The sequence below is a fragment of the Mesocricetus auratus genome, unplaced genomic scaffold (assembly GCF_017639785.1).
Source record: "Mesocricetus auratus isolate SY011 unplaced genomic scaffold, BCM_Maur_2.0 Super-Scaffold_100008, whole genome shotgun sequence".
Taxonomy (NCBI): domain Eukaryota; kingdom Metazoa; phylum Chordata; class Mammalia; order Rodentia; family Cricetidae; genus Mesocricetus; species Mesocricetus auratus.
In genome coordinates this window covers 81,550,644-81,572,264 of record NW_024429192.1, presented here as the reverse complement: position 1 = coordinate 81,572,264, position 21,621 = coordinate 81,550,644, and the positions used below count along the sequence as shown (strand labels likewise).

At 44.4% G+C, this 21,621-nt stretch overlaps 2 protein-coding genes across 7 annotated transcripts in view; one reads left to right on the top strand and one right to left on the bottom strand.

Annotated features, from left to right (window-relative positions):
- Znf316 (zinc finger protein 316) overlaps positions 1-6,863 on the top strand; it is a 30,031-nt gene extending 23,168 nt beyond the window's left edge. The window contains exon 8 of the mRNA XM_040751296.1: positions 5,614-6,863. Within this exon, the coding sequence (XP_040607230.1) occupies positions 5,614-5,631 (18 nt within the window). The 3' untranslated portion in view covers positions 5,632-6,863. The remainder of the gene's footprint in view (positions 1-5,613) is intronic.
- The window catches only part of Znf12 (zinc finger protein 12), a 30,452-nt gene continuing 10,533 nt past the window's right edge, over positions 1,703-21,621 (bottom strand). Inside the window, exons 1-5 of one of the 6 annotated variants that reach the window (XM_040751297.1) lie at positions 15,542-15,789; positions 14,526-14,585; positions 11,050-11,176; positions 10,717-10,812; positions 1,703-5,401 (exon numbers count right to left, since the gene is read on the bottom strand). In XM_040751297.1, the coding sequence (XP_040607231.1) occupies positions 3,552-5,401; positions 10,717-10,812; positions 11,050-11,176; positions 14,526-14,540 (2,088 nt within the window). In that variant the 5' untranslated portion in view covers positions 14,541-14,585; positions 15,542-15,789 and the 3' untranslated portion in view covers positions 1,703-3,551. Of the gene's footprint in view, positions 5,402-10,716; positions 10,813-11,049; positions 11,177-14,525; positions 14,586-15,541; positions 15,790-21,621 lie in introns of those variants that run through there. The other 5 variants (XM_005079956.4, XM_040751298.1, XM_040751299.1 and 2 more) reach the window with 5 other exon arrangements.

The window sequence follows — 21,621 nt, the reverse complement described above, 5'->3', positions numbered from 1 at the left end:
TCTGACTCCCACGGGCTTCTGTCCACATAATGTGCACACATACATTCAGGTGCTCATGCACATACAGATAAATGTATTTTAAAAATCCAATGGATAGATTTTGTTTTTTCCATTTTCATAGGTATGAGAGCAATTGATTTCTCATAGTTACCTGTGTGGCAAGAGAAATTTCCTTGTACCTGTCATTTTATGTAAGTAGAAGCAGTATTCTACAAAGCTTGCCATAATTTGGGGGGTGGTCATGTGGCTTCCTGGCTAGAGTTGGACTACAACTACAGGCAGTAAGAGACGGCAGGAATGAAGAAAGGGCAAATCCAAGGCACACATGGAATGTCCTTGGTAGTCTATCTTCACTTTTTCTTTGAATGTGTATTATGGGTTGAGGAGATGGCTCAGTCAATAAAGTGTCTCTTGTACAATCTTTGAAATCCATGTAAAAAGTGGACATGGTGATACATACCTGTAACTCAAGTCATAGAGGCTAAGAGTAGAGACAGGTGGATCTCTGAAGCTCACTGGCCAGCCAATTTAGACATGCATCTGTAAGCTTCAGGTCCAGTGAGACCCTGTCTCAGAAAGTAACAGAGTAATGAAGGAGAGACACCCAGTATTCACCTTGAACCTCCACAAGCACACATACAAAACACACATCCCCAAATGTATATTGTGTCATCAAGTTATGATACAATTGTGGGAAAGCTTCGTGTGTGTGTGTGTGCGCGTGCATGTGTGTGTGTGTGTGTCTACTCCTGGCTGGCCTGGACCTTTCAGTTGTTCTGCCTCCATCTTCAAAGTGCTGCGATTACAGGCATTATGCCTTGATGTAGATACCATTTCAACAAATATACTACCAACTTTTGTTCCAATACCAAACTAAACTACCTACCAGACTTTTAAGTTTTTGTTACACAGCATATTCAGAATTATACAAGGACATGGAGGATGGGGAGTGCTGAGTAACAAAATAGAAGCTATATGAGTCTTATACACAAGGAATGTGACAATTTGTATAATAAATTGATCAAAAGATGGGTTACCAGGATAACAATCTGATGGTGAACAAAACTAGATCCTTACCCCACACCACATATTGCCAAAGGTAAGCAATGATCCATGTGCAAGCTCGACTGCCCCTAACAAAATGTATTAGAAAATGGAAGTAGACCTGTGTCTGCTTCCAAAAGTTAATTTTACAAGTCAAGCTGCTCATAGTAACTCACATCTGTACTCTCACACTTGGGAGATTAAGGCAGGAGGATTACCACGAGTCCAAGGCTTATCAGGGCTACAGTGCAACACTGGTATCTCAAAACTAACAAGACAAAACAAGGCCTTAGTTGGCAAAGTGCCTGCCTCACCTTCATGAGGCTCTGAGTCTGATTCCCAGAACCCATGTGAAAAAAGCCATCTATGGCAGTGGATGGCTGTTGGTGAAGTGCCTGCTGCACACACATGATGACTCGGTTCCATCCATGTACAAAAGGTAACCATGGGCTCTTGTAACTGCAGCAATGGGGAGCTGGAGACAGGTGGCTCCTGACACATGCTTGGCCAGTCTGGCTTACTTATAAACTCCTGGTCAGTTAGTGACACCCCGTCTCAGCAAACAAGGAAGAAACCAGAAGTTGTCCTCAGACCTCCCCACAACATGTACACACACAAACACAGGTCAGTGACAAAACAGCCCAAGGAAGCATACACATTTGTTTCAAGTTCATTTTCAGTGCTCAGATTATTTACATACAAATTTACAGATAATAAATCTCTCTATTGACACATCAAAATAAATGATTTAGCAAAAGTCCACTTCTGAATTGCATAACTCCTACAAAGTGTAATGCTACACCAGGTAGATTGTCTTGTTGTTACCAGCAGAATATTCCTAAGCCAACTGGCTTAGAAACAAATAGTCTCTTGGGAAAAAAACACAGTCCAGACATGGAGTGGCTACAAGTCATGCTGGTTTAGTGGCTCTGTGACATCAGGTCTCAGTTTATTCTACTTTCTGTAATGGTCATGGTTACACTGTATCCATTGTTGGGAGTCATTGTCAGGCACCACCTCAGACAAGGTGATGTTCACCAAGGTTCTGCTTCTTTAAGGAAACCCTTTCAAGGAATGACCTCTGATGACCCCCCCCCAATACTTTACGTATGGGCCCAACGTAACCAGAAAGGACTATCACTACCAATAAAACTTATCAGGACTACAGGCAGAGAGCAAGGAGGGAGTGCTAGAAGGCAAGAGATGATGTCTGTCACAATCCTTATTTGTGTGTTCTCACCTAGTGATGGTAGAGCAAGGAACGTTAACAACACTAGCACACAGACAGTGCTACACAGCCCTGTGCTCGACACACCTAAGCATCTACATAAAAAAATAAGTGAACAAACAGCAGATGGAAATGAGGATATTCTAAGTATAGTTCTTAGTTGTACAGAGTACAGTAAGTGCTACAGCTATTTCTAGTCCTTGGAGACTTCTGGCTTAATTAAAAATTGTCTATTCAGAGTTTCCTATGTTATAGATACATTTCTGTCTTCTTTGCTATAGTTGAAAACAACAATAAAAGACTTCTTACAGATGATATAATCCTGTGACAATGACCAAATGCATTTTAAAATCCAAGGAATAAGAAAAACATAGTTCGTAACTCTCAAATACTACTGTGGTGACAGTGCATATTAAGAAAATAATATGATAGTGAACTTTGTTAGAATGGATAAACTTACCATGTTACAAACTAAGGATACAACCCTTTTCCAAGCTTGATTAAAACTGAACATAAGATTTCTGTGATAGTTACTAAAATAAGAAAAAGAAACCCCAAGTCCTGTGTTCCCAGGGAACTGTTTACCAGTTTAACACAGCAAACTTGTGTAACTAGACTTGTTTTATATCCTGTACTTATAGAGGATAGAGGGTACTTATTTCTAGCAGATTATCTTCTTTTAATTTTTACAAAATATCCTTTATTATTAGCAGTTTCCAAAGGAGTGTGCTTCCCACATTCCTTAAGTTGAGTCAATCCCTGATAAGCAGTTTGAAGTCACACTGAAACATATGTATACATTTTTACTCCTGTTATGTGGTCTTTTCACAATTGTGGTTTCTACTCTGTAAATTTCCAGATGAATCTATGTCACATGGACTTGTCCTGCTCATTTGTGTGGGCTCTCTGAAGTGTCCTTTGGTATGTGGGAGTGTGGTTCCAGGACTACCTGGACACCAAAGTCTGCAGTTCATTAGTTCCCTATGTGAAATGCTCTGTCTGTGTTCAGCTTACACAATCCTCGTGTACTTTAACTCATCTTTAGATTATAATATTTAATATCATATAAATGCAATAGAAAGTTGTTATATTGTACTCCTAGGGAATAACAAGAAAAAAGTCTGTACACATCCCATACAGATAACACCTTTTCCTCAAGTAGTTCTGGTTGGCTGAATCCTTGGATATGGAACCGGTGGGTGCTGAGGGCCAATTGTACAATGTGGCTCCACTCCGGGCAGGAGTTTCTAGCACTGAGATGGTCATCTGAAGTCTGCCTTTAGAGGAGCCTTCCCACATCAACTACATTCACATTCCCTCTTCTGTGAATTCTCTGATGACTATTGAAGGCTGACTTGTGATAGAACTTCTTCCCGCAGTCTGTACATTCATAGGGCTTCTCTCCTGAGTGGGTTCTGTAATGCACAGTGAGGTAAGACATCCGAGAGAAGGCTTTCCCACATTCGTTACACTCAAAGGGCTTCTCTCCTGAATGAATCCTGTGATGAATAGTGAGATACGACATCTGAGAAAAGCATTTTCCACATTCGTAACATTCATAGGCTTTCTCTCCTGTGTGTGTTCGCTGATGTCTGTTAAGGGCTGAATTCTGGCAGAAGGTTTTCCCACACTCACTGCATTCATAGGGTTTCTCTCCCGAATGAATTCTGTGATGTATGGTGAGGTACGACATCTGAGAGAAGAACTTGCCACATATGTAACATTCATAGGGCTTCTCCCCTCTATGAATTCTCCGGTGCCGACAGAGGGCCGAATTTTGGTAGAAGGTTTTCCCACACTCACTACATTCATAGGGCTTCACTCCTGAATGAGTTCTGTGATGCACAGTGAGGTATGACAACTGTGAGAATAGTTTCCCACACTCATTACATTCATAGGGTTTCTCCCCCGTGTGCACTCTCTGATGCCGCATGAGGGCAGAGTTGAGATAGAAGGTCTTCCCGCAGTCTGTACACTCATAGGGCTTCTCTCCCGAGTGGGTTCTGTAATGCACAGTGAGGTATGACAACCGAGAGAAGAACTTCCCACATTCGTTGCACTCGTAGGGCTTCTCTCCTGTGTGCGTCCTCATGTGGGTTGTGAGCGTAGACTTGCGGCAGAAGCATTTCCCACACTCGCTGCACTTGTAGAGTTTGACACCTGTGTGGATTTTCTGGTGATCATTAAGTGCTGACTTCTGAGAGAAAGTCTTTCCACAGTCATGACAAACATAGGGCCTCTCTCCTGAATGTGTTCTCTGGTGCTGGGTGAGGTGTGTCTTCTGGCAAAAGGACTTCCCACAGTAGTTACATTCATAGGGCTTCTCTCCTGAGTGCGTTCTCTGGTGCTGAATAAGGTGTAACTTCTGGTAGAAGTTCTTCCCGCATTCATTACATTCATAGGGCTTCTCCCCTGTGTGGGTCCTCTGATGCACAGTGAGGGTTCCCTTCTGGCAGAAGGATTTCCCACACTGATTACACTTAAAAGGTTTCTCTCCAGTATGAGTCCTCTGATGTATAACGAATTTGGACTTTTTACAGAAGGACTTCCCGCATTCATGGCACTCGTAGGGTTTCATCTCCATGTGAGAACTTGGGTGGGCACTGAGTTCTGACATCTGGAGCAAAGCTATTTCAGATTCATTCCAAGCATAGGGCTTCTCCTCCATGGGATTAACAAAAACTGTGTTCTTTGGGAAGGATTCCTGGCACTCAACATATTCAAAGGGCTTCTCCAAAATATGAATTTTCTGATAAATATTTTCTTCACTCAGAGTGTAATCATCTTCATTCTGACTAAATTCGTTAGAATCATCTCCTGGATGTGTTTTCTCAGGCTTAATGTGGAGGAGTGATTTCCCACACCCAGCACATACATTGGGTTTCATTTTTGCATAGCTTCCATCACTACTAATGAATTCAGAGATGCATGTTAAGCTCTTTTCACAGGAGTCACACGTAGGTATGACTGTTCTTGAAGGAACAAGTGTTGTTTCTACAGTAATGGCTTTACTAGTAACATCACCTGTCTTTTCCACCATGCTTTTGTAGCTGAACACAGCTGACCTCAATTGCTTCTTTTCATGTCCCTGGGCTTTCTCCATCAGGTCATTTGCTTGCCAGATTTCATCTAAAGAAAGGGAAAATGAAGCCATGTTTGTACATTTTCCTGCTAAGACATGTTCTGACACTGATGCACAGCCTGTCATTATGAGTCAGGCTTCACAGTCCTGTTAGGACTTACCCTGCTTATTCTCTTGGAGTAACACTGTGAGGAAGGAGAGTAAACTGATGAGAAAGAGCATCTTTGATCTGGGTTACTCTGTAATATTTTGTCCACAGATCCAGAGCAATGATTAGTAAAAAAGGGGATGCTGGCTGAAATGAATCAACAGCAAAGAGGGAGAGCCTTCAGGAAGTTAGGAGCCCACTGCACAAGAAAGAGCAAGACCTACGGAAACAAGGACTCAGTGCTGCCCCCACTCCCGTCATGCTGGGGAGAGGTTGGACCCTGAGGCATTGTGGACTACAGTGACACCTGTGCTGACTACACTGACACCTGTGCTGACTACACTGACACACCTGTGCTGACTACACTGACACACCTGTGCTGACTACGCTGACACCTGTGCCACTTCCTCCACTTTGTGTCTGTCCATACTGTTCTGAGTTTTGCGTTCCACAGTAGCCTCACATAAGTTTTGTTTATTTGTTTTTGAGACAGGGTTTCTCTGTGTAACCCTCGCTGTCCTAGAACTCACTTTTTAGACCAGGGTGGCCTCAAACTCACAGAGATCCGCCTGCCTCTGCCTCCCATAAGCTGGGATTAAAGGCGTGCATTGCATATGTTTTACACCTAAATTTTCCTCATGTTTAAACCTGGACCCAGGTTTTCCCTCTAAGCTTTACTTGGAAGGTGAGTTCTGGAACACTCATGTGAAACAGGAAGTATCAGATAGCACAGAAAAAGATGTCTCCCTAAAAGCTTTGATTTTTTTTTTAAAGGATCCTACTAATGGAGAGGTTTAAGACTGAACTCATTTTGACCATGAAATGTACTGCTTGCTGTTCCTAGCTGGACCTGTACTGTATGAACTGATGTACTAACCCAGGGAGAACTATGTAACAGCCTCTGTTGTTACTATCCCCACATATCAGCAGAAAATGATGGGCTTTATCTCACAGGGCTGTTTAGGGATTACAGGAGTCAAAGTGCTCAGAATAGCATGTCACACAAAACACATATTCAAGATTACACTTTCAACCTACCAATAATTTTAGTCCTGTGTTAGCTTCAATGAGATGGCCCCACAAGTCTTGAGCATTTAAATACTTGGTCCCCAGTTGGTGGCTACGTGGAGAGGATTAGGAGGTGAGGCCTTCCTGAAGGAAGCATGTCACTAGGAGAAGCTTTCAGGTTTCCAAAGACTCTTGCCTTCTGAGTTCTCTCTCTGCTTCCTATCTGTGGTCTGAGATGTGAGCTCTCAGCTGCCACCCCACCTGCCTGCTGCCATGCAGCTGTGACAGTCACAGACTGTTATCCTTCTGGAACCATAAGCCCCCAAATAAACTTTCTTCTCTAAGTTGCCACAGTCATGGTGTGTTGTAATATTTTTGTACAGTGTGAAGATGTGTCTCTGCCAAGGGGCCTTGTAAGTAGTTTAATACAAGACTAAATAACCAATAGCTAGGCAGGTCAGGTTATGCAGGACTTGCAGATAAAAAGAGAGCTCAGGGATAAAGTGGGGCAGAGTAGCCAGACAGATGCAGAGGGATCAGGAAATGAACGTGTTGTGCTGAAAAATGGTACCATCACGGGGTAGAATGGAGATAAGAACTATAGGTTAATTTAAGTTGTTAGCAGTAGTTGTTAAGTAGTTAGTAGCTAGTTAGTAACAAGACTAAGCTATTGGCTGAACATTAAGTTTCTGTGGGGTTATCTGGGGAGCCTGTGGTTTCAGCAAAAAAACTCTGCCAACAGTGATGTTTTATCACAGCAACAGAAAAGAACTGCTACATCCATTCCTACACAACCTGCTGCAGCTCCCTAATTCTGAATGTGTGTTTCACTTTGTGTCTCAGCTTTTTGTTTTCACTTATCTTAGAAATTATGGGATAGACCTATTTCACTCGATGTCATGCATATCAAGTCACACATTATAAATCTTATAATCTTACAGCCTCCCACAATCCACCAGTGTCAAAAAATCTACACTGCACCACCAGGACTCACTCAATAGTGACCCAAAGCCATGATGAGTCATAACTGAAAACATTCTGTCCCAGGAAAAGCAAGCTATTAATTGAACAAGATGGTCGTGCAATACAGATCACAGTGCTGCGGCCTTATGCTGGGATTTCTGGGATATCCAACAAACCTGTGGCACATGGGCACCCACAAGTCTTGTTCCTTTGCTTACCTGCTTGACGTCTTGCCTACTTTTACTGCAGAAGAGAAGGGTGATACTGGAGTAATGATAAGAGTCGGGAGGAAAAAATTCTCAGGGGTGGAAACTTGAGCTCAGGTTTTTAAACCTTACTACCCAGGGAAGCACAGTCCATCCTAACAAAATGTAAAGCTGCAGAGATGAAAACCCCATGACAAGAAGACGGGCCAAATGTGGTTAGTGAGGATTCAGGAAACTCTCACAGGCAGTACAGAGCCACTGCTGTGTTAAGCTTCGGGAGACAAGGAACCTGAATAGGTTTACTTTGTAAAGGATCAACTGGATACCTCAGATGAAGAGTCCTTCCTGGCCAATCAGGAATAACAGCAGCCCAGACATGTTTCTTGCTTACATTAAAGCTGTACAGAAGGTAAATAGGACACTGCCTAAGGGAAAAGCCCTCAGTCACTCTGGAGACCTGTACCATCTGATGAGTAGATAGATATCCTTAGAGACTCTATGAGGACCATGGTGGGAAACGAGAAGAGTGCAACTAAGTAATTAGGGAGCCAGGAAAAGCACTCAGCAACCATAAGCTGCAAGAGTTCATGACCAGTTTTCACACACAGCAAAATGAGAGAAGCACACACTGTTATCAGAGAAGACACAGCAGGTCCCATGCAGCTGCAACACAGTATGACTGCAGAGAAACAAACAGGCAAACAAAAACCTCAGTTTTGAGAGTGGAGAAGCCCTCTGAGGAATCACGAAGCCAGGGGATACAGGTGGAACAAAATTGTTCCTAGATACTTAGAAAGATGGAACAACAAAAGTCATTTATGTACACAATACAATGGAACACCGTTCAAGGGCTTGGGGATAAAAGAGCCAGTATAAAGAAAGCTAAGGGAGAAACAAGTATTTTGGATGAGAGAGACCCAGGTCTGCAGGAGCTAAACATCATGGGGCTGGATTTCCAGAGAACAAGAAGACATGCCCACAGAGAGGCCAGGGTCAAATGGTTTAGGACTGGGATTTTGTAATCTGACCTCAAAGAAAACAAAGAGGTAGGTGTTGTGGATTACTATTTTAAGATGTGTTACATTCATTTATGCATGGAACATTTGTTTAATGATGCAAAGATGTGTTACATTCTTCTATGTTGCATTTGTTTAGCTCTGTGAAGCTGTTACTTTGCCTGTCTAAAACACCTGATTGGTCTAATAAGGAGCTGAATGGCCAATACCTAAGCAGGTGAGAGAAATAGGTAGGGCTTCCAGGCAGAGAATAAATAGAATAAGATGGACAGAAGATGACAGAGGCCAGCCATAGAGTAAGAAGGAAAGAAAGGAATATAGAACAGAAAAAGGTAAAAGCCCAGAGGCAAAAGGTAGATGGGTAACTTAAGAAAGCTGGCTAGCAACAAGTCAAGGTAAGGCTGGGAATTCATAAGTAAGAATAAGTCTCAGTGTATGTTGGGGGAAGTCCTGTGCATTTGTCAATAAAGTACTGTTGAGCCTATAGGGAACCAAGATAGGAGGGACTAGGAGTCCAGGAGAACTCTGGGAAGGAGAAACACAGGGAGTCGACATGTAACGCCATCGGGTAGGAAGCCCGGAACTATTCTCAGGTAAGAGAAATACTTAGATTAACAATTATGGGGTAATTACTTAAGTAAGAGCTAGCCAGTAAGAAACAAGCAAGGCCAACAGCTTCATAATTAATGTAGTCTCCTGTGTGTTTATTTGGGACTGATGCGGCTCTAGAACCAGGCGGGCGGAAAGGCTTCTCTCAAGGAAAAAGCTTCTCTTAACAAGTGTATTTATTTGGGAGATGGGGAGTGGCCCCCAAATAACAAAGGGTTACAAACAAAACAAAAACTACAGGTGGGAGGCGAAATGGCTCCCTGGGTAAGGAAGCTTGCTGAACAAACCTAGCAACCTAAGTTAAATATCTGGATCCCACAAGAAGATAGAAAGAATCGCTACACAAAGTTGTCCAATGACCTCAGATGCATGAGTTAAAGAGGATGGTTTATCAGTTAAGAACAACTGGTTGCCTTTCCAGAGGACCTGGGTTAGATTTTTAGCACACAGGTAGCTACTGACAGCCGCCAGTTGAGGATATCCAACCCCTCCTTTGCCCTCTGCATGTGCTGCATGCACACAGTGCACAGACACTATCACATGCAGCAAAACATACAGTTAAGATAAAATAGAAGTTTAAATAAAAACCTTGCGATGATTGATATTTTCAATCACCCAGGAGTCAGGCCTCTAGGCACCTGATGGGGTCACCCGGATGATGTTCCTTGATGGGAAAGAACCACCCACTATTTGGAGCACCAGTCCCTGGGCTAGGTTTCTGGACTGAATAAAAATGACAAAGCGAGCTGTGCACTCCCTGCTTCCTGACTGCCATGCAGTGAGCACAGTGCAAACAGCTGCCTCAAAGTCCTGTTGCTGTGCCTTCCAAGCTGTACATACCCTGGAGCTGGGAGCCAAAAGGAACCCTCTCTCCCTTAAGTTCCTTTTGTGAGGGTTTTGTCACAGCCCCAGGAAAGTGACTAATACGTAGCCCAAAGCATTTCAGTCAGAGAGAATGAAAACAAAACCAAGAGGGTTAATAACCTAAGAGCTGAAGAAGGTCGTTCACTGACAATGCACTATGGACACCTAGTGAAAGGAAGCTGTGATGGGTGGCTCAACATGGAAGTGCAAGGTTTAGAGAAAAAGGAACTGACTTCATCTGTGCAGTCCTGACTCCCTGGACTCACTCTGTTGACCGTGCTGCTCTAGAACTCACAGAGATCCACCTGCATCAGCCTCCCGAGTGCCGGGATTAAAGGTGTGCACTCCTCACGGCCAGCTAGGAACCTTTGATTCTGGACAGTGGTTACTGGGGGAAATTCTCTATAACCATAGTTTTATGGGGAAGGAAGAAAGCTTTAGGAGTGAATAGCTACCTTCAGTAATTTCTAAAGCTCGGGGTGATCAGAATGTTTCCAAGAAGGAACCCCCCCCCAGTTACCATCTCCTCTCTGCCTCCACTAACACACCTGGATAGCTCTGAGGTGAGAATGCTCCTTCTACTATCCATGGCTCTTCTCCTTGTTCCAGCTTGATGATAACATCCGGTTTGATAATGTGGTACCCTGTTAATGAGAGATGAGAAACAACCTGAGCCAGCCAGCATGGCTTCAGGGTTTCTATGGAGCGGGACTGTACCAGCTGTGTAGTACAAGAGCCCTAGTGCTTTTTGTCACAGAGAGGCCAATCAGAACAAACCACTCACAACCATGCCACAGAATCCAAAAGTGCAGTCATCAACGCTTTAATGACTTTAAAGGCATCCCCACATCTGAGCAGCTGAGAAGGCAACTGGTCCTCACCCACGGAGACGAGGTTGCTGTAGTTCTCCAGCATCACATCCCTGTACGTCGTCTTCTCCTCAGAGCCCAGCTGCCGCCACTCCTCCTGGGTGAAGGCCACAGCCACATCCTTGAATGACAGTGGGCCCTGCAACAACATGCTCAAAATTCGATCACAAGGAACAGGCAACTGAAGACAAGCTCTTGCCAAGCCCACTGTATATATATTCTTTATATATTACAGACCGTGAAAGACAGCATGCCTATCAAAAAATACACTGCCTTTGGGGCTAGAGGAAATGGCTCAGTGGTTAATGAAATTGCAGTACAAGTGTTAGTACAGAGTAACTAGAAACCCATGTAAATGCCAGGTGGGCGTGGCAGCCCCTCTGTAGTTCCAATCTTAACAGGGCTCTCCAGAGGAAGCTGGCTGGCAAGACTAGCCATACCAGAAAGCTTTGGGCTTGACTAAAATATCCTTCCTCAATAAATGAAGTAGAAGGAAGAATATGGTTCCCAACATCAACCCTGGGCCTCCACATTCACATACAAGCAAAACTGTGCATGTACACAAATACAATACCCACACATGCAAAATAGAAAGAAAAAACCCCAACTGCCTTGGGACTCATTTATTCACATCAAGAAAGTACTGGGCTTGAACTGCAAGCCAGGAACAATGCTGGCTGTCGAGGACAGAAACCATCAGAAATATTCCCCACCACTGAGGAGCTCAGACCTGAGGGACACTCATGCAATCCTAGGTGCACCCTACTCTTTGGAACATTCTCCATCCTGTCTCCAGTACATGAACAGTGTTGGTCCCCGCAATGTTTACTTCCCGGACTCTTCCTCGTGTCCTCTGCTAGTTCTTCTCTCCTCTGCTTTGATGGAGAGCCCACCTGGATTCATGGATAATTTAACTGCCCTCCATGTACAAACACTTCCAAAATTATCACCACCAGTTCACGTCTCTCACCTACACTCTAGACATACATGGCATTTTTATGGGTTTCTGGAAATCTGATCTCCAGTCCACAAGCTGTGGGGAAAGTGCTCTAACCACAGAGCCATGTCCTCAGCTCCATGAACATCAGTGGGTACCATGGACTCTATGGGAGCATTCAGCACCGTGAAGTAGATTTCAGTGGCATCTAACCAATTGTTGGTTAACAACTAACTGTGTATTTAAATATACACCAACCATAGGACAAAGATGCCTCAAGCCACTGATCTGTAAACCAGTTTTCAGGAGTGGAAGAGAGACGTGAAATCCATTGCTTTGGGAAAGAAATGGAAATGCTAGAGCATCTTATATATAAAAACACAATCCCTGTGACCTGACTCCTGAAAGTTGTCCTGTGACCTCCACACACCCAACATGGTATGTACACACCCACAAAGTAATTAAAAAACAAAAACAAAAATAACAGCAACCAAAACAAGATCACAGGTCTATGGCTCGGTAAATGCGAGCTGACGGAATTTGTCTTAGAGCAATAGAATCTCTCTTGTAGTAAAGGCACCCAGGAACCATCTCCGAGAACACATTCTGGATAAACTCACTACTCTATTCTTACCTCTGCAGATATTCCCAATCTGTGTGTTTCTATTTGAGATTCTCCCACTAAGAGAACCTAAGGAGCTCCTGGGAAGGAATACTCTGTTCTTTGGAGAATGCCAGTATCTAGGAGGGTACATGGGCATTTGCGAGGGAATAAATAATGCCTAATTAGTAAGTCACTCTAGCCAAAGGGAAGAATGATTACTTGAGGGTTGAAAAAGCCCAATGGGTCTGTCACTTCACTTCTTGGGACACTGAAAGTCATAACCAGGGCCAAGGATTGTGGTATATACCTTTAACTCTTGGCTGAAGAGGGACAATTGAGAGCTCAGGGGCAGCCTGAACTACACACCAAGACCCTTTTCAAACCAACCAATGATGCAAAAACAAAGAAAAACTGCAGACTGTAAGAGAAAACTGAATGTGTGTTGGACAATGGAATACTGAAAGGAAAGGAAAGGAGAAGGCCCAACGATGGGCTGAAAAGATTGATTTATTTGGATGCAACAGTCTGTTGGGTGTTGCAGGGACATGGTCCACAGAGGTGATCAGCAGGCAGCTGGCTGATCCAAAGGTGAACCAGCACAGAGCCACTGGCTAACGCCAAGAGAACAAGATCAGAGCAGGGTTATGAAGAGCCACGTGAAGGCAGAAGAAATTCTAAATCCAGGAAGAGGGCAGCAAGGCAGAAACTGACAGAGGAGACGAGAGACAGGCTGGGTCAATGGTGTGTGTATGTGTTAGAATACTATAGAGGGTAAGAAGGCCTTGCGCACACATAGAAGCACTGGAGAAGACAGGAAAGTTAAGTACACAGCTCACCTCTTCAATTAAATAAGGTGTGAAGCTGCTCTTCCTGGAATGCTAGGAATGATGTCATTTTACAACCTGGTGATCCTTTGCTGTCTGATAACACAGGCTCTGTCTGTACCTCCCAGAATTTATTTACTTATCCAAGACCTTTTCCTCTATATCCTGACCATTGTTTTTAGACCATGAACTCCATTCACTCTTATGAATAATGTCACTTCTGTTTTATAACAACCTAAGTGACTTTTATGTTATCTTAGGGCTAGGCCAATCCCAACACACACAGGCATTATGTTTACCTCAGTCAAGCTTCCTAGACCCTGAATCTTGGGCACTATCTCTGAGGAAATAGTACCTATTCTTGTGAAAGAAGCCAGGTGTACTTTGTAGGGAATCTCAATGTAAACATGTCTTAAACTGTTGTGCACTTGGAACTGAGTTAACTGCTATCTGAATACTTTTTTCAAAAATTGTGCTGAACTAAAGAGAAATGATCTGGGCCACACTCTAGAAATCCTAGTTTCATTCTTGTCTCTTCATGGACTGTTTTTTTTTTTTTTTCCCCTGCCTGCTGTGAAGGCTACAGGGGAATAACCACAGAATACTGCCGGAAGCTGCAGCTGTATCCATCATGGAGAAAAAGCCACAGCAGCAGGAGCTAGTCACATGGAATCCATACCCGGGACACAGAGAGGGAGGCAGACATGCATGCTAGTGCTCAAGTCATCTTTTCCGTTTTACGAAGCCCAGGATGCCCAGGGAATGGTCTTGCTAACAATAAAATGAGTTTCCCCATATCAATGACTGTAACCTGGTACTATCCCCTGCATTCCCAGAGTTCATCTCCCACAGGTCTCCAAGTCAGATCAAGGTGACAGCTACACCATCGTAAGGACTCTTTAAGGCCCATGCTACCTATAGATATGAGCACAACAACAACAAACAACAACAACAACAAAAAAAAACTGCTTGCTATTTTTCACTACCATTTTGTCTGATTCTTTTATCTATTTCTATTTTATCTACTTCCCCTTTTTTAACGTTTGAACTGTTCTTTGCCTCTTTGAGTGCACTGGACCAAATTAGACAATAGAGATGTGAACAGAAACAAAACAAAACTTACCAAGGATGTATTCATCTTCCACTGCTGAAGGAAAAGTCTGGAGAAGTACTAGAGTCAGGTCTAGGGAAGGAAAAACAAAGCCATTGTGAGGGATATGGCAAGGGGGAATCTCCTATACAAAAACCTGCCAGAACATTCAAAGAAGGAAGTGTTATGGGTGATGGTCTCATTGGCTTTCAGAAAGGGCTGGAGAATTGTAACCATGCGTGGGGAATGAATGAGTGCTACTGTAAGGTGAACTAACATGAAATGCTAGTTAAATAATTTATATTGTTGAATAGGGATACAAAAGAATGCTCAGCCGGGTGGTGTTGGTGCACACCTTTAATCCCAGCATTCAAGAGGCAGAGGCAGGCAGATCTCTGTGAGTTAGAGGCCAGCCTGGTCTATAGAGCCAGGACAAGCTCCAAAACTACACAGAGAACCCCTATCTCAAAACCCTCTCCCCACCCAAGAATACTCACAGGTATGGGCTGTATTTGTCTAAAATTAAGTGATATTGTGACTTGGACTCTAATATTGCAGAAGGAACGACCGCCTAGGACTTAGCACTCCTACTAAAAAAAAATCAGCATGACCTCGTTTAAGTCCCACCATGGCAGACCCACAATCTTCTCTCAAGAACAGAGGCAGAAACAAACTTTCCCTAAACTAGGCCATATGATACTGCAGGGACAGACTCGGGGACCAAGCAGACAGAGCATGGGTGCCGATGGGCGCCGAGTGACACCATGAGAATCTAAAGCGACCACGGAAGGAGTGCGGCACGAGTGTGGACAGCGCCTCTGCAGCTCAGGCCACTACCCCACCTAAGCCCGCACTCCTCGTCCTCGGACAATCAACGCTGCCCAAAGTGGTGCAGCCACGCTGCCATCAGCCCAATCACTGCGACCATCCCGGACCCCACAAGCGGAGGAAAAACAGAGAGCCAGGCTTCGTGCAGGCGCAGATCACTCAGCCTCCCACTCCCACCCCCTCACCCCCTCACCCCCCTCACCGCAAGCAATCAGCCATACCCAGCCTCCCTCCCAAGGCCTGGATCTGCATCCTCAGGCCTCACCTAGGAGGCCACGCCGGGCCCGGGTCTTGACGCCCCTGTCAACCCGGCCCTCGGCCTCTCCGGCCTGCACAGCCGTGTGCGCCCGCTGCGGACCCGAACGCTCCGACCTCGGCCCCGCAGGGTCCGAGACTGCAGCTCGCGCAAGCCAAAGCTGCGGGAGCAAGTGCAGAAACACAGACCGCAGGAAGCCAGGGCGGCTCAGTGGTCTTGCGCACGCGCGAGCTCGCACGCAGGCCAAGATGCGCACGCGCAGCAGCGCCCTCTAAGGTCCCAGTGGTCTTGCTCTCACCCCAGGCATCGGGTGAACTTCCAGAAGTCTAGGAGCTCCTGTTTCTGGGGGCCGTCTTACAAGTCTCTTATTCGTCTCAGCCAACTGAGAGCTACAATAACTCGGGCCCTGAGGTCACTATCGTGTTTGTTCTCACTGTCTTTCAGCGCCAGAAATGGCCCAAGGGGTTCTATCGTCCAGGCACCACGCCCTCTCCTGGCCTGGGGCTTTTAGGTAAAACACTTGTTCTGACAGATAACTGTGTTGTGCTCTGTTAACCGAAGTGCTAGAAATTTCATGCCCAGCAATTCTTTCCAAAGAAGGGAAAGAAGACAAAAATAGTGGTTGCTCTGGCTCACACAACGAATGCATAAAAATTCTAAAAGCAACCAGAACGTACATACAGAAAGGAGAAACAGGTGCCTGTAATAGGACTTCTCAAACTTGCTGTTTGAAGTCAGGCAACGATGGCAATGCTCAAACATGATACCATATGATTAATGACCTCTCCAATTCCACCCACCCTCCCAAATGCCACAGGGTTCTTGTCCTATCGGTTTCCAAAGCTAATGGAGACTGAACAAAAGCTGCCAATGCAAAAAATTCTCTACACAGAAATCAGTTTCATTATGAACGAAGTACCGCAGCCAACCTGTGGTGTCCATCACAGGTGAACCACTGTCCCATGAAGAGAAGGCAGGAGACAGAAGCATCATGAATAGCCCCTTAGACGCTGCAGGGCATATGTGGTCTCAGAAGAAAGGGTGGCTTCTTGGAAGGCCTGCTCTGCAAGGCTGACTGCTCCTTCTCCCAGGTGGTCCTGGCATCACCTTGTAACTGAGGTGTCCATCTGAGCTGGCCCTTATCTCAGGAAGCAAAAGCTCCCACATCTGAACGAGGGGCCTGGACTAAACAGGGAAATAGGAACTCTTTTTTTCCACAGGTTTACATTGCACAGAGGGGACTCTGATCTTTCAGAAAAGGAATTCCTTGTGAGGACATGTCAAGCCTATATAATTTTTGTTGTTGTTGTTGTTTTGTTTTTGTTTTACAAGACATTACTCTGTATAACCCTGGCTGTCATGGAACTGGCTCTGTAGACCATGCTGCCCTCAAACACACAGAGATCTGCCTCTGCCTCTGCTGGGATTAAAGGTGTGTGTCACCACAGTCAGACTGTCAGATTTCAACGGACAGTTCCCTGGCTCACTGCCAGCAACTGAGAGCTCACTGTCTCTTGTCTGTAGGCTCTTCATTGCCTTCTGTCTTAGTCATCCTCGGATCTCCCATGCTCGCTCATTTGCTGTCTTTACTCCTATCTTCCCTTGTAGTCAGTGCTTGTTTTATACTGCCATTTTTGAATCATCTCATTGTCATCCCACCAGCTGAGCCCACTGAGCTCATGAGAAGGGTCAAAAGCAGGCAAAGAGCACTGGAGAGAAGCCTGATGTTACAGCACCGGTTAAAATGGTTGCTTCAGTTCAACAAGGTTTGTTAGGCGAGCGTGATAACCACTACACTACGGAAACCCTCTCAACAAGGTTTGTGATTGCAAAAGGATTCCATTAGAAACCCAGGGCTCGGGAGGCAGAGGCAGGCGGTTCTTCTGTCTTGAAAACCCCCCACAAACAAACAAAAAACAAAAACCAGAAACCTGTGTATGATAGCACATTGGAGCGGATGAACAAGAGGAATGTTGAGTTTGAAGCCAGCTTGGGCAACATTGTGAAATCCTGGAAGGAAGGAAGGAAGGAAGGAAGGAAGGAAGGAAGGAAGGAAGGAAGGAAGGAAGGAAGGAAAGAAGGAAGGAAGGAAGGAAGGAGAGGGGAAAAAAGGGAGGGGAGGGAGGGAGGATGAGAGGGAAGGAGACAGAAGCTGTCTGAGACAGCAGTGCCCAGGATAGCGACTTTGGGAATGGAAATGCATTTCAACAGTATTTGTGAATGCTGTGCAGCTTTATTAAGGTGGCTGTGGAATGTTCAGAGTAGCTGAATTTCTAAGGTGTCCAGGCTGCACCCGAGGGCGGTCCACCAAAATGATTGGCTAATAGTCTTCTGCTTGGCACACTCAGGAAGAGACTAGCAGCTATCAATTAGGGAAGCAAATACTTAGCATATTTAAAGGGAAAATAAACATAAAGATGGGTGCTTGTAATAAAGGGGTTTTGTTAACATTAATAGTAATTCAGTACTACTCAATAGTATTCTATACTCAGCTAAATACCCTTGGGAGAGTTGATCATTCTATTTGCTCCAAAAGTATTTAAAGTATTTCGTGTGTGTCATGTGTATGTTGTGTGTGTGTGTGTGTGTGTGTGTTTTAGTATGTGTTTTTGTGAGAATGTGCATGCTCCAAGGTTTTCATCTTGGAGTTCACCAATTTGGCTAAGAGAGTTGGTCAGTGAATTCTAGGAATCTACCCATCCCTGCCTCTCAGCACTGGGCACTCACTACATCTAACTCTTACATGGGTGCTGAGGATCCAAACTCAGGTCCTAACGCTTATGGGGCAATCACTTTGCCAGGAGACTAAGCCATTTCTCCAGCTCCCCGTTTCACAGGTGTTTCTACTATCAATTTTCTCACAGAAATATTTTAATAAAATGGGAAGAGGGTCTGGTGAGATGAATCAGCTGGTAAAAATACTTGCTGAGCAAGCCTGGCAACCCTACCTAGATCCATAGAACTTATGTAAATGTGAATGGAGAGAACCAACTCCACAAAGAGGTCTTTTGACTCACAACTACACACTGAGGCATGTGCATACCATAATATTCACAGACATACAAAGGGTATTTTTAATAAATAATTTGAAGATGTACTCACAAAACTATGTAAATATGCAATATCTGCTACTCCAATGAAGGTAGGGTGTGTGTGTGTGTGTGTGTGTGTGTGTGTGTGTGTGTGTGTGTATTGAACCTAGGGTTTTGCACATGCTAGGCAAGTACTTGAACACTAAGCTATATCTAGCCCTTCCTTGTTCTCTTTCTGTTTTGAGGTGGCTCACTAAGTAAGTTACCCAAGCTGGCATGAACCCACTCTGGAATTCAGGCATGCCTCGAATTGTGGTCCTAAGTAGCTGCAGTGGCAGTCCTGCACTAGCAGATCCAACTTCTTAAGCAGTTTTTAACAAACAAATGACAAGGAGCAGGGCTGGAGAGGTGGCTCAGTAGTTAAGAGCAGTCACTGCTCTTCTTTATGCTCTTCCAAAGGACCTGCATCAGGCTCCCAGGGCCAATGTCTGTCAGATTCCCCCCTCACCCCGTGACTCCAGCTCAGGGTATCTGATGACTGTGGCCTCTAACAATACACATGTGCATGTACGTACACACACACACACACACACACACACACACAGGCCACATAATTTTTCTAATCTTCAAAAAAATTACCAGAGAGGGTCAGTTGGATGCCACATGAGCCTGAAAACTTGACTGCAGTCCCAGAACCCACAGGGGAAGCATAGAACTAACTCCCAAAACTGTCCTCTGATCTCCCATGTGTGCCATGCACAAACAACATGAAACAAACAACAATAATAAATCAATATAAAAAATAAAACTACCATAGAAACCAATATAAACAAACACATCTGAAAGCTACATGGTCTTAAAGACAGGGAAAATGCAAATATCATATACTCCGGCAGATTTTCCTCCATCAGCTTTGTGTTAGATGACAACTTAAGAAATTGTTCTCTAATTATACTTCCTATCCACCTAAAGATTCATGGTTCTAGGCTACGGGTAGGTAATGTTTGCTGCCAACCCCTCCAGTTCAGCACCTGTCGGTCACCACTACCTACTTGAGTGATATAATGGTAAATCTTTTTGGTTTTTTGTTGTTGTTGTTGTTGTTGTGGGGTTTTTGTTTCGTTTTAGAGACAGGGTTTCTCTGTGTAGCCCTGGTTGTCCTGGAACTCACTCTGTAGACAAGGCTGGCCTGGAACTCAGAAATCCATCTGCCTTTGCCTCCTGAGTTCTGGGATTAAAGGCGTGTGCCACCACTGCCCAGCTAAAAATATTAATGGTCCTCATGATGAATCTGAATTGACAATTTGATTAGATTTAGAGACACCAAAAAGAATGCCTTAGTTTCTTTTTACATCACTTCAATAAAATAACCCAACAAGAGCTACTTGAGGGAGAATGGGCTTCTTTTGACTCACAGTGACTCTCCATCATGGCAGGAGAGCCAAACAGACGGGAGCTTGAAGCAGCTGGTCCTATCAAATCTACAACCAGGAAGCAGAGTGGATGAGGAATCACTATGTTCAACTTTGCTTTATTCATTTATACACCCCGTGGTCTCATCCCAGGGAAATGGCGCCTGCAGAGTGGGTCTCCCTACCTCAGTGAACCCAATGAAGATACCTCTGCACAGGCTTGCCCAGAGGCCATTCCAACCTAGACCTAGATATTCCTTCATAGATGTGCCTGTGGGCTTGTTTCCTAGGCAATTCTAGATTCTGTCAAGTGGGCAGTTAATACTAACCATTCCAGAGACACACCACAGGCATGTCTTTTTTTTTTCTTTGGTTTTTCGAGACAGGGTTTCTCTGTATTGTTTTGGAGGCTGTCCTGGAATCGGCTCTGTAGACCAGGCTGGCCTCGAACTCACAGAGATCCACCTGCCTCTGCCTCCAGAGTGCTGGGATTAAAGGTGTGCGCCACCAACGCCCAGCCCACGGGCATGTCTTTAAGGGAGTTTCCTGAGAGGTTTTGAGTGGAAGGAAGACCCACCTTGAAATGGGCATCACCATATCATGGACATAGGTGTAAAGAGAAGCCTTCCCGCCAGCCTGGTTCCAGAGCCGCATCAGTCCCAAATAAACACACAGGAGGCTATATTAATTATGAAGCTGTTGGCCTTGCTTGTTTCTTACTGGCTAGCTCTGACTTAAGTATTTATTCCATAATTGCTAATCTAAGTATTTCTCTTACCGAAGAATAGTTCTGGGCTTCCTACCCCATGGCGTTACATCTCGACTCTGTGTGTTTCTCCTTCCCAGAGTCCTCCTGGACTCCTAGTCCCACCTATCTTGGTTCCCTATTGGCCAACAGTGCTTTATTGACAAATACACAGGAGTTCCCCCATCATCTCCTCTTTTCTGTCTAAACAAAAAGAAAGGTCTTAACTTTAACATAGTCAGATTATATAACAGAACAGTTATCAAGTAATAACATAATACAATATTTTAGCAAGATTTAAAGAAAATATCATCCATCCCATTATTCTGAGTCAAAAGTTCTATATGTAGCTTATCTTTTATCATAACTAAGGAAAACTATAATTATAACTGTCTTCAACTCTATCAAAGACCACAGAAGGATAATATATAAACACTAGGACTGACAGAGACATCTTGCTGCCTGGACAGTCACCTGAAGTTCCTCTGTAACATTGGGGCATCCATCTTCAGCCCATAGGCACAATGTATCCAGAAGATTTCTCAGCAAAGCAGGAGATTTCAAACTGTCCATCTGCATCGGCAGTCTGTCAGTCATTTTTCTGTGTCCTGCAGAAAGTCTCGTAGACTCTTCCATGAAGCAGGAACCCTGAAGGACTATTTGAGTTCAGCAGTCACTTTCCTGCGGGTCCTGCATATCCAGTTTATACAGCAAGAGTCCAGCAGTCTAGGCAAGAGCAATTTCTTGCCCAAATGGCTAATCTTGCCATGTTGAAAGCAAACTCCATAACGAGTTTCTTTGATGCCCATCTTCCTCTCAGACGTAATTGGTGCTGCCAAGAGCAGACATTTCTCAT